Genomic DNA, 13,345 nt, shown 5'->3' with positions numbered 1-13,345 from the left:
CTCTGTACTTCTGATATGTAAAAACTTTCTGCTTCAGCTTTCCAGTACAGTGTTAAAACTTTTAACTGAATGAGGTTTTATGTGCGTTTCACTCTGTTTTTACTTGGATATTTTATATGTTTCATACAACATACATGGTACAGCGTACTATGACAACCAGATGTGTGAATACCCTATAGAACTGTTTTGCTTAAGGTCACCAACATTTCTCCTCTGATAGCCCTTCTTTCAGGTCCTTTTACAACTGGCCATCAGGCAGACATTCAATAGCTAAATTCCTGGGACATAACAGAACTGTGGTAGGAGATAGGGGTCGCATCTCCTCATCAGGCAACTGTTAAACGTACAGCAACCCTGTGTAGGGGCAAATTGTGGCATCCCTAACTGGCAGAAGCAGAGCCACATACAAGGCCAGGACAAGGGGACTGGGATGAAAGTGGCAATTCCCGCCCTCCATCAACCGCAAGACTGAGAGTCTCTCTACACCAGACCTCTTACAGGGGGACACTCAAGTGTAGGGAGATGAAATGTTACTCACAAGCACTTTAAAAAGACAGAGCCAAAGGCTCTGTCCATTTCACTTCTCTACAGCAGGGTAGTTTAAAAATACAGAGCTGGAGATCTCCTCAGAGGGTTTGTTAATTTCATCTTCACCTCCACAAAGGGGAGGTGAAATTGACAGAGCCTTCTGGGAGGAAAGATTAAATTGTCAAACCCTCTGAGGAGCATCTCAGCTCTGTATTTTTAAACGAATCTGCTGAAGAAGAGTGAAATGGACAGAACCTTTGGCTCTGTCATTTTAAACTAGGCTTTCCAGCTAACACTGCATCTCCCTACACTGTGTAAGATGTAGCCTGTTGAGAGATTCTGACAGTATCACACATGCACTTTATCAGCTGATTCTTTTAACAAAGGGCGCTGCAATAACGCAGGAGCCGGTTTGTGGCGAACTGCACCGTGTTTGAAGCAATAGAGACGACCGAACGGAAGCTTTACACCGGCAGCGGCCAATTCACACATGATCCGCGAGTCTCTCCAACTGAGGGCGCACTGGTCACGTCAGTGCGCATGCGCGCGGGCGCTGACCTGCGAAGGCGGCAGCAGCGGCCTCGTCGGCGCTCGGCAGGGACTCGGCGCCCATTTCGAGGTGTTCGGAATCTGCCGCCATCACGGTCACCGCCGTCACCTCCTCTTCCTCTTGTGGCTCCGCCTCCGAGCCGGCCGCGTCGACATGTTGTTGGTGCTGCTGCTCCGAACCTTCTGCGGCCGCGGCAGCTGCCGCTGCTGCAGCTACTGCAGCAGCGGCAGCTACCGCCGCTGCCTCAGCCAGGCCCAATTGTTTCGCGGCCGAGTCCGAGTCCTCCATCCGAATGGAGAGGGGGAGGGGGGCAAGCTTCGCCAAGCGCGTCCGAGGGAGCGAGAGTCTCCGATCTCACCCGATCTCGACTTTGCGGGGAAACGAACTGCCCAGGGCCGCCTCCGATCTTGTCCGAGGTCTCTCCCGAACGCAGCCGAGGACGAAGCTAGCCGAGGGTCCCCGAGCCCGCTTCGCCTTCACTCGAACATTTCCGAATAATACTCGGTTTTAGCCGACCTCTTCCGATGAGCTCGTAACTCCCCACTAAGGCAATCGGGAACCGGTCCGGAAACTCGCGAAGATGCCCGATCGCGTCTAGGCCGCCTCGAGAAGCCGCCGAAGACGTTCGAGTCCTTCCGATTATGACCTATCTAAGGGAGAGAGTGGAAGGGCCGATCAGGGACGAAGGATTTCTGAATCCCGCCCCTGACAGTCCGGCACGATCGGAGCTGTCCGATTCAGCCCGAACGCCTACGAGGCGGGAAGAGCTTGCGAAGTCACTCTCGTAGGCGCGCGGAAACTAACGAACGGCGACGCAAAAGTCGAGTGACGCCACGCAAGGACGGACGGGATGCGGCCCGGGGGAGGGAGGGGCTAGGCGGGGATTGAGGGCGAGAGGGAAATATGGCGGCCATCAGGCGAGGTGAGAGGAGTGGATGCAGAAGCCAGCGAGAGGCACGCGCCTTGGTTCCTCTGATTGAGCGCGCAGGCTGATATCGTGGCTCAGGCCTGCCCGTTGGCTTCGGGTGATGATAGATTGGCATTGCAGCCGTGACGCAAAATGCTGAGGCGTCGGGCCTCCCGCGCTTGAATCTCGTCAGTGGGGATGAAGTAACGCTGTGTTCAGCGGGGCTCATTCCAAGGGAAGGACTGCAACTTTTCAGTCCGATCCTAAGCATGGGTACTTGGCTCTCTCGCTGAGGTAATAAGTCCTGTGGCCGTTTCTGACGACAGGTAGGCTCTAGCCGAGGAAAGGGCACTACAGGCTCCCTTTTCTGCGCGCCGGGCATTTTGGACGAAAGGATGTTCGGGAAAGTGAGCCCCGCCAGTGATTTGAAACCCAAGCAGACTTTCGCCGCCTCTGCGAGAATAAGAACAAAGGCTCGTGGTTGCAGTGAGATACGCCTATTAGTGAATGTGCTCAGGTCTACTGCCTTTTAAGCATTCCTCTAAAACTAGCTTTTATTGTTGATGAAGTATTCTGTTACCTAGGAAGCTTAATACTAAATAAATGAGTTGTTTAAACTGATACTCATAAAGAAATTTGAGAGGACACCACAACATTGGAGAACCAAAAACACTGTAGCAAAGGACACCGTTTCACCCTGAGTAGTTACATTCTTCTGAGACTATTGACTTCAGTGGATTTAGAAGGGCATAACTGCTTAGGATGGTGCTGTTAGACTGGAGGGCTGGGCTCAACTTCCTACTCATCCATTAAGTGTGTGACTGCTGGCCATTCTTATTTCTCAGCATAACCGTCCTCTTGCTGGTGGTGTGAAGGTAAAGTGTGGGAAACTAGGCATGCCCCCCCCCCAGCTCTAAAACAGAAAAGTGAATAAAAATGTAAAAAATACAAGTAAATAGTTATTTTAAAATGAATTATAAAATTGTATTTACTTGGAACATGTTTATGCTGTCTTTTCATTAAAATATGCTCAAGGTAACTCACAATAAAAATAAATACAACATAAATAATAATAAAACTGTTAGATACAAGACTAAACTAAAGCCAGTGATTCAGATTACAGTTTTCAAAATAGTCTTTAATCCGTACTGTAATGAGGGGTCCAAATGTAACTCTTGCGGGAGGGAATTTCAAAGTCTAGGAGAGGCTGCAATGAGGAGGCCTTTGCACAGACCCCTGGCAAATGTGCCATGAGCAATGTGAATTCCTATAGCAGCACTGTCTCAGACTATGAAGGACCGAGACAGTCCTTCATAGTCCATATGTAGGAGTGCCTACATATGGATGTATTTTGGACTCAAAGTGTTTGTCTAAATTCAATGCCAGCTCTTTGATTTGGACCCAGAAATAAACAAAACCATTGTTGTAAAATTGAAGATATATTATCTGTATGGCAAATACAGTTTAGCCTTGTGGCTGCCACATTCTGCAGCAGTTGCTGTTCCTGAACTATTTTCAAAGGCAGCCCTGCATTACAGGAGTTCAATCCCAGACTAACCAAATCATGTGGGACTGTGGCCAGGCTGTCTTCTCCAGGAATGATCACAACTAGTGAATTGCCCTGAGCTGCTAAAAAGTATTCTCTCATCCAAATATCCTAGAATAGAAAAGAGGCCAAGAGCACTCCCAATCCAGCCTACTTTTTAAAGGGAAACACAACCCCATCTAGAACGGACAGTATGCCTGTACCAGATACTTGTTCGTTATCTTTTGCACGGTGAGCCCCGTGGTGCAGAGTGGTAAGCTGCAGAACTGTAGCCCAAACTCTGCTCATGACCTGAGTTCAATCCTGGTGGAAGCTAGGTTCAGGTAGCCAGCTCAAGGTTGACTCAGCCTTCCGTCTTTCCAAGGTCAGTAAAAAGAATACCCAGTTTCCTGGGGGTAAAGTGTAGATGACTGGAGAAGGCAATGGCAAACCACCCCATGACAAGTCTGCCAAGAAAACGTCGTGGATGCAACGTCCCCCATGGGTCAGTAATGGCTTGGTGCTTGCACAGGAGACTACCTTTACCTTTTTAAAAATTATAACTTCACTGAAGACTACTAAATAGACCTTTGGTTTTATCCAAAAGGGCTGTTACCAAGAAGGCAGCAGTTTGGCAGTGGTTACTGCTTGATTGAAAGAAGAAATCAGACTTCTGCTGAAGTAATTAGTAAACTGGGAAACTAGCTCAGTGTCACTGGATTGTTCTTGAAGAGATTTATATAAGCTTAAAAATGTATTCAAAAATTACAGGTAGCCAAGTAAGTCTATCAGAACAAATCCCAAAGGAACAATAGCAAGATGTCACAAAAGAGTGAGCAAGTTTTCAAATTCACTAAAATTCTTTATCAGAAACAATGTCAAAGAAAAATGTGAGGTGAAAAGGGTGGTCATGGTGAAACCATTGTATTTCAATTACTGCTAGAGACAGATCTAAATAACAATTTAAATTATATATATATATATATATATATATATAAATATATATATATATATATATATATATATACATTAAATAACAGAGGAAACACGAAAAAAAATCCTTTTTTGTCTTTGGTGGAATCTTACATCTTATTACACCTACTCTAGTGTAACAGATTTATCTCATCCCACTTTAGGACAAATGGCAGATTTGGGGATTTTTCACCATATCCAGAAACATCATTTTCTTGCCCCTTACCACTCTGTTTGGGTTTTGGAAGAGGTGAGATACTCCATATTATAGCTTTGTTTGAGGCACGCTATGAATGAATGAAATCCTACCCTCAAGTCATAGTTGATTTATGGCGACCCCTGGTGGGATTTTCATAGCAAGAGACTAACAGGGGTGGTTTGCCATTGCTTGCCTCTGCAACCCTGGTCTTCATTGGAGATCTCCCATCAAATTACTAACCAAGACTGACCCTGCTTAACTTCTGAGATCTGACGAGATCACGGTCTCCTGAGCTATCCAGGTCAGGACTATTGAGGCAGGCTATTCATACTCTTACAGCTACAGTCATAGCCTCGAATGGTTGCTTCAGGGAAATGTTACCGCTCCAAAGACAAAATCAGTAAGATACATTCAGCCATTCGTAACTTTTAAATCTTTATTCCCCAAAATTTAGTTTTTTACTCACTTTTTTTTTTTTTTTTTGTGGACAGGAAGAACATCAGTTGTTGTATCCTTTCTTTGGCATACACATAGTCAAACCATTCTGCTTCTTTATATCAGTGGTTTTCAAACAGTGTTTCTTGGAAGCTGTGTCAGGCAGTTCCTCGGTTACCCGAATGATGATGAACATAGTTTTCTCACCAGAACTGTTCTACAATGCAACATGCAATCACAGGGGCGTGTTGGAGATGTTCTAGTGTTCAAGCATTGCATGAAATGCTTTGTAATTATAAAATGCACATCAGAATTTTTGATGCCCCAAGGCTCTCTGGTAGACAAGTCAACATGTCCCAATTAATGCCTTTCTTGTGGACTATCCTAACCTGGGCTTGGTTGTATCTTTACTATTGTTGTGGCTGTCTCTGCCTGGAATAGGATGTGTAGTGAATGCACTGTCCCAGTACAGATAGGAACTGGTATATATCAAAGATGGCCAGTGTCAGGCAGTTGCTCACTGCCTTTCTAATCTCTGTTCCCTAGAGTTGATGATCAAGGCCCTCTTCTTCCCCCTACCTTCTCTCTAATGCTATACAATGCCAGATCAGTAAGGCACACATCTGCTCACTTTACCACACTATTGCAAGAGGAGTGAATTGATCTGGTTTGCATAACCATGGCATAGTTGGAAGAAAATGATGTGGTGTGCCTATTCCACGTAACTCCACTTGATTTTGTTGTCCTCCATCAACCTTGATCAGGCAGAACAGGAGGTAGGATTGTTGTATTCCGTGAGATTTTCAATTTCCACAGATTCCCAGTACAAACTATAGAAGGAGTTGACCATATTCTTGTTACATTGGGAATAGAGATGGGCATGGAACAAAATTCTGTACAGAATGGCTGGTTCGTTTGCACCGAAACACAGCCCATTGGCTGAACCCAGCACAATGTCTGTGAAACTGACAGCCCCTGCGCAGGAGAAAGGGGCTGTCCGTTTCACAGGCCCTGCCCGCGGTTCAGCCGATGGGCTGAAACCGGCGCGGGGACTGTGAAACTGACAGCCTCTTTCTCCTGCTGCCCGGGCTGTCAGTTTGTCAGTTTCACAGACCCCGCACTGGAACCAGCGCAGGATCTGTGAAATGACAGCCTCTTTCTTCTACTGCCAGAGCAGTGGGAGAAAGAAGCTGTCATTTCACAGCCCCCGCACCGGTTCCAATGTGCTGTCTGTAAAATTGGCAGCGTGTTTCTCCTGCTGCCCGGGCTGTCCATTTTACAGACCTACAGCGCGGGGTCTGTGAAACGGACAGCCCGGGCAGCAGGAGAAACAGGATGTCTGTTTCACAGACCCCACGCTGGAACCGGCGCTGGGTCTGTGAAATGACAGCTTCTTTCTTCTGCTGCCAGGCAGTAGATTGTGCCATCCATTTGGAGGCAGAAGTGGGTATGAGGGGATGTGCCTTGGACTGGTTTAAATTATTCCTCATGGAACAGTCTCAAATGGTTGCTATTGGAGACCAGCTATCCTCAGTGTGGGAATTATCTTGTAGGAGTCCACAAGATGTAAAGCCTTTTGGAGAAATCACTGATAGCTATGGAACTGTATCCCATCAAAATGCATATGATACCCAGCTCTATATCTTGCTATCTAAATCCCCTAATGATGCTATAGATGTACTGAGTCGCTGCTTGACAGCTGGTGTCAAATAGCTGAAAGCAACCACATTGAAACTGAACCCTAACAAGACAGAAGTGACGCTGGTTGAAAAGTAGAGATCTTGAAGGAAATTATGCTTCCAGTTCACCCTGGCTGACTCAATGAAGAGTCTAGGGGTTATATTGGATCCAGCACTGCTGGTAGAGAAGCAAGAAAATAACAAGAACAACAACAGCACTTATATACCCCTCTTCTAGATAGATTAATGCTCCACCCAAAGTGATGAACAAGTTAGTGTTACTATTAACTCCACAATACAGCTGGGGAGCAGGGGCTGAGAGGAGTGGCTTAACCCAAGGCCACCTATTGAGCTCATGGCAGTAGTGAGATTCGAACCAGTAGACTGCTGATTCGCAGCCAAATTAAGTAAATGCAGTGACAAAAAGGCCTTCTCCCAATTCAGTGTAGCCTGGAAGATGGCCTCTGCTTCAACACAGTTGATCTGACCACCTGGATTCATACCATAGTAACATTGAAACTAGACTACTGTAATTCACTCTACATAGGTCTCCCCTCAAAGTCAACTTGGAGACTCCAACTAGTGCAAAATGCTGGAGATCGTTTAGCTATCAAGAGCTAGACAGAGCATGCATATCACTCCCATTCTGTAGTTAAGATTATTATTGGGTTTATTAGCACATTTCAGTCTACAAAATATTTTATAACTCTGATTTCATTTATTTTCATAGCAGCTGCTTCAGCAAATATTTTAATTTCAGGGGGGGTCATCAAAACTTAATACATCATCTGCTAGATCATACTGTCCTTCATTTTACCCATCTAGAGCCAAGACATGACTTCCAGAAATGAATCAGATTATGACTTCAATCTTGCTATTTTTAACTCTTCACAAAGCATCCCTGAATTGCAGGGTTACATATATGGGACTCCGCTATGTTGAGAAATGTTCTGATGAGCTAGCTAGCAGGGGCGATGGAATCTTGAATTTTTTTGAGCAGTCAGCAAATGGTACAGAAAAAATATCCTCAGTGACCCATGCAATATATTATATTTATTTAGAAAACTTCTATCCTGCCTTTCTCCCTATGAGGACTCATGGTGGTGGTCATACTTCCTGTTAGTAAAATCTTAATTGAAGTCTGACAAAATATTCTGAGACTTCACGGTATAAAGTGGAATTATGATTGGAATTTGATGGAAGGAGGAGAAACCCAGGCCAAGGAAAAAATTCCATCAGCTGAAGGGACCACCAGATGATCCAAGAGAAACCAACTGAGTCAGTGGCTCCCCTGTTTTTCAGGTGTAATGAAAGACCTGTGTGCTCCAAGGGGAAGTAAAGAAAATGGCTAGAGAACTAATAGAAACAAGTAGTAGTTTAAGACAATTTCTGCTATAAAGTTGGATCTCATGGAAAATTTCCACCAGCTTAAGGGGGGATGATACTCAATTATTCCTACCTCCTGCTGCAAACGTCCTCTGTCTTTCCTTTTATGCTGTTTCTGGGGGTCTCCAGTCCTGCAGAAGCAACATATAGGGGTATATTTTGAGCTGTAATGGAAGGAAGGAGGAGAGGAAGCCCACACTTGTCAGTGAAGATTTACTGTAGGATCCAAGATACTGTTTGGCTTTTTTCATATTGTAAATCAGTTTGAATGTCTTGACAGCAAGGTAGCATATAAATGCATCAAAAAAGAAATACAATTTCAACTTATTGCTGCTAATTTTTATTTTTGAGACTTTCAATATGAAGAAGTGTGCTTAAAGAGTTGCAAACCATGCAACAAATATTTGTTTTAATATCCCATTTTAATATGCCCATTTTTTTTGGTGTCTGCAGCATTTGTAGCTGCCGTTCTTTGATGCACCCTCATCTCACTTCGGCATTCTGTTCCAAGTCAGTTTTTAGTAACAATCTATACATTCTGGAGTTCCAATGACACTACATCAGTAGCTGTTGCCATCTTCTATGAATGACTCAACCTCAAACAATTCTAACTTAAAAAAAAAAATTATGGCCCTACCTCTACTTTCCACTGGATATATTCAATACCATTATAAACCTTCAGCAGGAGCTAGAGATATTAAGATACGGCACTGTTATAAAATGACCAAACTACTTGTAAAACAGTTTCCTTAACAGAAATTGCTAGTTGTCGTCTGTCTCCTTACAAATTCTTTTCTACTTAAACGGAGTTTATTATATAGTTTATTTCTTGGCAACCCTATTGATGATTATTTATAAAAGTAAGTTATTTCAGATATATAACTGCCAGATACTTCTGCTGAGTACTGTATACGTAATGTAACTTTTGTCTCCCCATTTTTTTTTTTTTTTGGCAATTCATGCTATTTGACAGGTCAGGTTTTCACTTACCCAGGTGATTTCTTGGCTCTTGATCTTCTGTTGCTGTTCATTATGGGCATTTTAGAATCAATCCGGCTATACTTTGGTAAGTTGCATAGCACTGTGCACACTGTGGTTGTTGTTAAATATTAATCTCTTCGTAAAGATATGTGTTAAATCTGCTGATTCAAGATAGCTAGCTGATTATTTTACAGGGCATTTAATTGCTAAATGTTAAACATTAAAATGGCTTATTGATCTGTATGTCCTAAAATGTGCAAATGAGTCATAGATATGCATGCTAGTTAAATATGGCTTTTATTTCGCAAAGCGATGGTAAAGCCTAGTGAAATCTGAAAAATTAGAATATTGCTTCATTAAATACATGCAAAGGGGGAAGATGCAGAGACAAATGGGTACTGCTTTTCAAATACGGCAGGACTTCTTACATGTTTGTAGCAACATAAAAGCAGTGTGAAAACCAAAAGGACAAAGTCCATGCTTCCTGCATAAAAAAACAACGTAGCTTAAAGGATTTTTTTCCTAAGTCTGTAAACAGAGAAGCTGAAAATAGCAATATTATTTTTGGTGCTCATTACAGATGCTTCTATAAATACAAATTTGATTTGTTGTATTATAGGACGTAGCATTAGATACAGAGAATGATCTTATATGCTGCTGCATAAAATGTGGAACTGAAAGATTAAAATATGAAGGCACAAAAGTGAAAAGCCCTGTTTCCTTGTTCTGTAACTTAAATCTGACTGCATACATAGACCTCACCTTGCAAGATAATGAAATGACCCTTATTCCTTTGCACTTCGTCTTGATTCCAGTTGAGAGCTATAGCTTTTAGAGGCAAGCCGCTCAGCACTACCTGCCTTGGACCTGATGCCATTGTAGTCTGGGATGCCTGATGGTTTGTTTTGGCAGCAACTTTATTACTACAGTATATAGGAATCAGGCAGGAGTCAAACAGGATTGCAGCATACACAAGGGACTGTGTTTGGCTCCTTTAAAAATAAAGAGGAAAACAACATTTGTCAATTACATCTGTCTAAGCGAGATTGTTTTCCAAGCTAACTGTAAGAGTCCAAAGGCTGGAGCCTGTTAAAATGTCCCAATTCTTTACTTCATTCTGAGTGACCTTGTTGAATACATTATGCCACATAAATGTAATTTTTTTCTGTCAATAATTTTGTATGTTAGAAATAGCCTATTCTAATTTAATTTTAATTTAAGATAATTTATTGTTTCCATTTTGGATTTGTATTCTGGTGGACTATCATATTTGTGACTGACATCAAGTAGGCAGACACCCATGTAATTAATGTTTTTGCTTTCACTAGGTACTAAAGGGAACCTAACAGAAGAAGAAGCTCCGCTGGGGGTCAGTCTTGTTCTCTCTGTTGGCAGTGTAATTCTGTCTGTCTACTTTTTGGTGTGGCAAACTTATGTCCTGAGAGCAGATGTCATTATTAATGCTGTGCTACTTGTTACATATGGGCTTGAAGGAATTCTACAGATCATAGCCATTGCTGCATTTGTCAGCTAAATCACATATTGATGTCTGTGGTGCATTTATTGCCTTCAAAAAACAGCACTATGCATCTTTAAACTGTATCCTTGTAAAAGTACAGAGGTTTAATTTTCTCAAATGAAACACTGGCAAAGTTCATCCTTGTTACGCTGCAAAGTTTCATAAACCTTTTGTGAGCTAGCATGTAATCTGGGACTCTTAGAATAACTAGTAGTCAAATATGTTTGCATTTTTGTTGGACTCTAGTGTTAAATTGGTAGGCAGAACACAGTGTTTGTATGCAAATCAGTGCTGATTTACAATTTATGTGGCAGACAGGTTTGTTGTTTGTCCATCATGGCTTCTAGTGAACAACATTGTGCACAGAATCATATAGTAGACAAATACCAGGAATCCATGATAGTCCGTGGCTTCTTACAGTGTATGTCTGCCACATGGTTATAGGCATTGGTGGCCCCTTTAAATGATAAGTATGTTTCTTGGGGAAAACATAGTGAACAGGCAGCATACAATATTAGTCAGAATAAATTTAACCAAGGGCCATGATCTAGATTTTTGCGGCATATTGAAGGTGATTTCCATTATTATAATAGAATAAAAGTCATGTATTAATGAATCAGATACTGTGTGCATATACATTCAATATTCAGATTTCAAAAGACATTTTTTACATGACTTGGAAATTAGTATGTGTCAGCCCTAAGTATATTTACTAGTAAGGTTGGTTTGCTGGTGTATTGTACTTAAAGGAATTGTAGATTCAGGGTAAGTCTTGTTGATTTCAGTGCAACTGTAAGGCTGATGTGGGCCAGTTCTATGTCTCTTCAGAAGTAAGTCCTAGTAAATCAAGTAGAGTATATATCAATCAACAGTGCAGTCTAAAACAGAGTTATACCCTTCTAAGTCTGTAAGGCTCTAGTCCTAAGGACACTTTCATGGAAGTAAAACTGATTAAATAAAATAAGATTTACCCATAGTCTTTCAGTAAATAATCTTTTATTCTTATCTTATAGAGTTCTCAGATGTCTAATTTCCAATGAGAGTCAGAATTACACAAGTATTAAAGGGTTCTCAGATTTTAAAAACATATACATATTATTAACAAACTATGCTATAACACATTTGCAGACTTGGTTGGATGAAGATTATTCCTTTGTACATGAGTTACAGGATACCATTAATTTGATAACTTCAATCATTTATCCCAATAGTAAATAGTTGTGGTTTTGTTTTTTGCTTTAAAAAATGTCCAAAGATACATCTAATGCTAGAACAGAACCCTGTTATTCAATTTTCATACAATTAAGAAAAGGCACTTCAGTAACTACATCACTAATTCAAGTCCCATATAAACTTCAAAGGATTTTTAAAGTTGCTGTTCTGGGAACTGCAATTTTGAATATTTTTTTCTTATTCTGTCTGTTTAAAAAGTCACTTTCATGTATATTTAATGTGTCTTTGCCAATATTTTTGTTTTTATTCTGTAAAACTTGTTCTGTAAAAACTTTTAGAATGAAGTTTTTAGTAGCATAGGTGTTCTAAAGAAGACCATATTTTATGTAATACTTGTCATTTTTTAAAATCTGTATTTCATAGGTTTATATTTTTCTATCAGTATATTAAAAATAAACAGAACAAAATTGATGCAGTTATCAGCTGCAGAATAATTGTATGTTTGGAGTTGGGGGGTTTTCTTTGGGTAGTTTCACTTCTCCTACATTGTTAGACCCAATAGGAAAGCAGTGAGCATATAGTGCCACCCAGTTTCCTTACCCAGTGACAGATGGGGTGTGTGCTGAAAAAAATTCCATTCAAGTTTCAGATCTGAAGTCTCCAAAGGAACCGTGTACTGTTATTAGTTTTTTTCTGGATAGGGTGTTGCTGGCTTGGATCTAATGTGTTTGGGCCTTTTTTTGTTATGAGTTTTGTCCCCGTTCTTTGCAGTGAGGGCTTCCATGTTCTTTGGAGCAGATGTTTTTACACTTAATGACACCAAAATCACACAGAACACAGTCCTCCCTCTAAACTATTGACCCATCCAGTTTTTCATCAGTTATACTACACACATACATACACACACACACACACACAAAACAATGGACCCTGAAGAAGGCAAGTGTCCATGAGAAACTGGCTGGCAAAGGAGCAGTAGGGTGGCAGCATTAAAATAATCCTGCTTTATGTTCACTTTTTTCTTTTTCTATAGTGCCAATAAATTACTACCTTTGCATCCTGCTTTTGCCTGTTGATAACATATTTCCTTGTGCTGTGCAGTTTTGTTCTCATTATGAGGGGATGTTCTTGCATTAATTGCTGCCAGTCTCCATCACCCAAGTGTAGGCAGACAGGCAGTGTGATTTCTGAACCCCAACCCCAATTCCATCTACACAAACCTGTTTTTTCCATAAGTTTTCTGTTTTTTATGGGCTGGCAGGATTGTTTTTGAAAATGACAGAATAGGCAAATGACTCGCAGAATGGTGGGGAAGCAATCCTAAAGAGGTCTACTCAGATGTAAGATTCATGTTGTTCAATAGTGCTAGCTTCCAGGGAAGTGTCTTTAGAATTGCAGTCTGTGGTTGAAATTTGCAGATTCCCCCTTCCAGACATTTCCAAAGCCCATAGGTGAAGAGGGGTCTCCCCTTGTAAGAACCCGATTGGCAAG

At 41.8% G+C, this 13,345-nt stretch overlaps 2 protein-coding genes across 4 annotated transcripts in view; one reads left to right on the top strand and one right to left on the bottom strand.

Moving 5' to 3' along the window:
• Positions 1-1,833, bottom strand: part of DEAF1 (DEAF1 transcription factor) — a 30,418-nt gene extending 28,585 nt beyond the window's left edge. For all 3 annotated transcript variants that reach the window (XM_054972590.1, XM_054972591.1, XM_054972589.1), the window contains exon 1: positions 1,087-1,833. In XM_054972590.1, coding sequence (XP_054828565.1) covers positions 1,087-1,366 — 280 coding nt within the window. In that variant the 5' untranslated portion in view covers positions 1,367-1,833. The remainder of the gene's footprint in view (positions 1-1,086) is intronic.
• A 123-nt stretch (positions 1,834-1,956) lies between these two features.
• On the top strand, positions 1,957-12,421 carry TMEM80 (transmembrane protein 80). Its single transcript, XM_054969870.1, has 5 exons — positions 1,957-2,000; positions 5,173-5,189; positions 8,948-9,041; positions 9,155-9,247; positions 10,491-12,421. Exons 1-5 carry the CDS (start codon positions 1,982-1,984, stop codon positions 10,694-10,696), a joined length of 429 nt encoding a protein of 142 aa, XP_054825845.1. The 5' UTR covers positions 1,957-1,981; the 3' UTR covers positions 10,697-12,421.
• Positions 12,422-13,345: the final 924 nt, after the last annotated feature.

The sequence above is a fragment of the Eublepharis macularius genome, chromosome 2 (genome assembly GCF_028583425.1).
Source record: "Eublepharis macularius isolate TG4126 chromosome 2, MPM_Emac_v1.0, whole genome shotgun sequence".
Taxonomy (NCBI): domain Eukaryota; kingdom Metazoa; phylum Chordata; class Lepidosauria; order Squamata; family Eublepharidae; genus Eublepharis; species Eublepharis macularius.
Note: the sequence above shows the minus strand (reverse complement) of the source record. Positions and strands in the feature narration are given on the sequence as shown.

Coding starts and splice junctions, on each gene's coding strand:
- TMEM80 (XM_054969870.1), top strand. Junction 9,042..9,154: donor ATTGATGATTATTTATAAAA/GTAAGTTATTTC, acceptor GCTATTTGACAG/GTCAGGTTTTCACTTACCCA. Junction 9,248..10,490: donor ATCAATCCGGCTATACTTTG/GTAAGTTGCATA, acceptor TGCTTTCACTAG/GTACTAAAGGGAACCTAACA.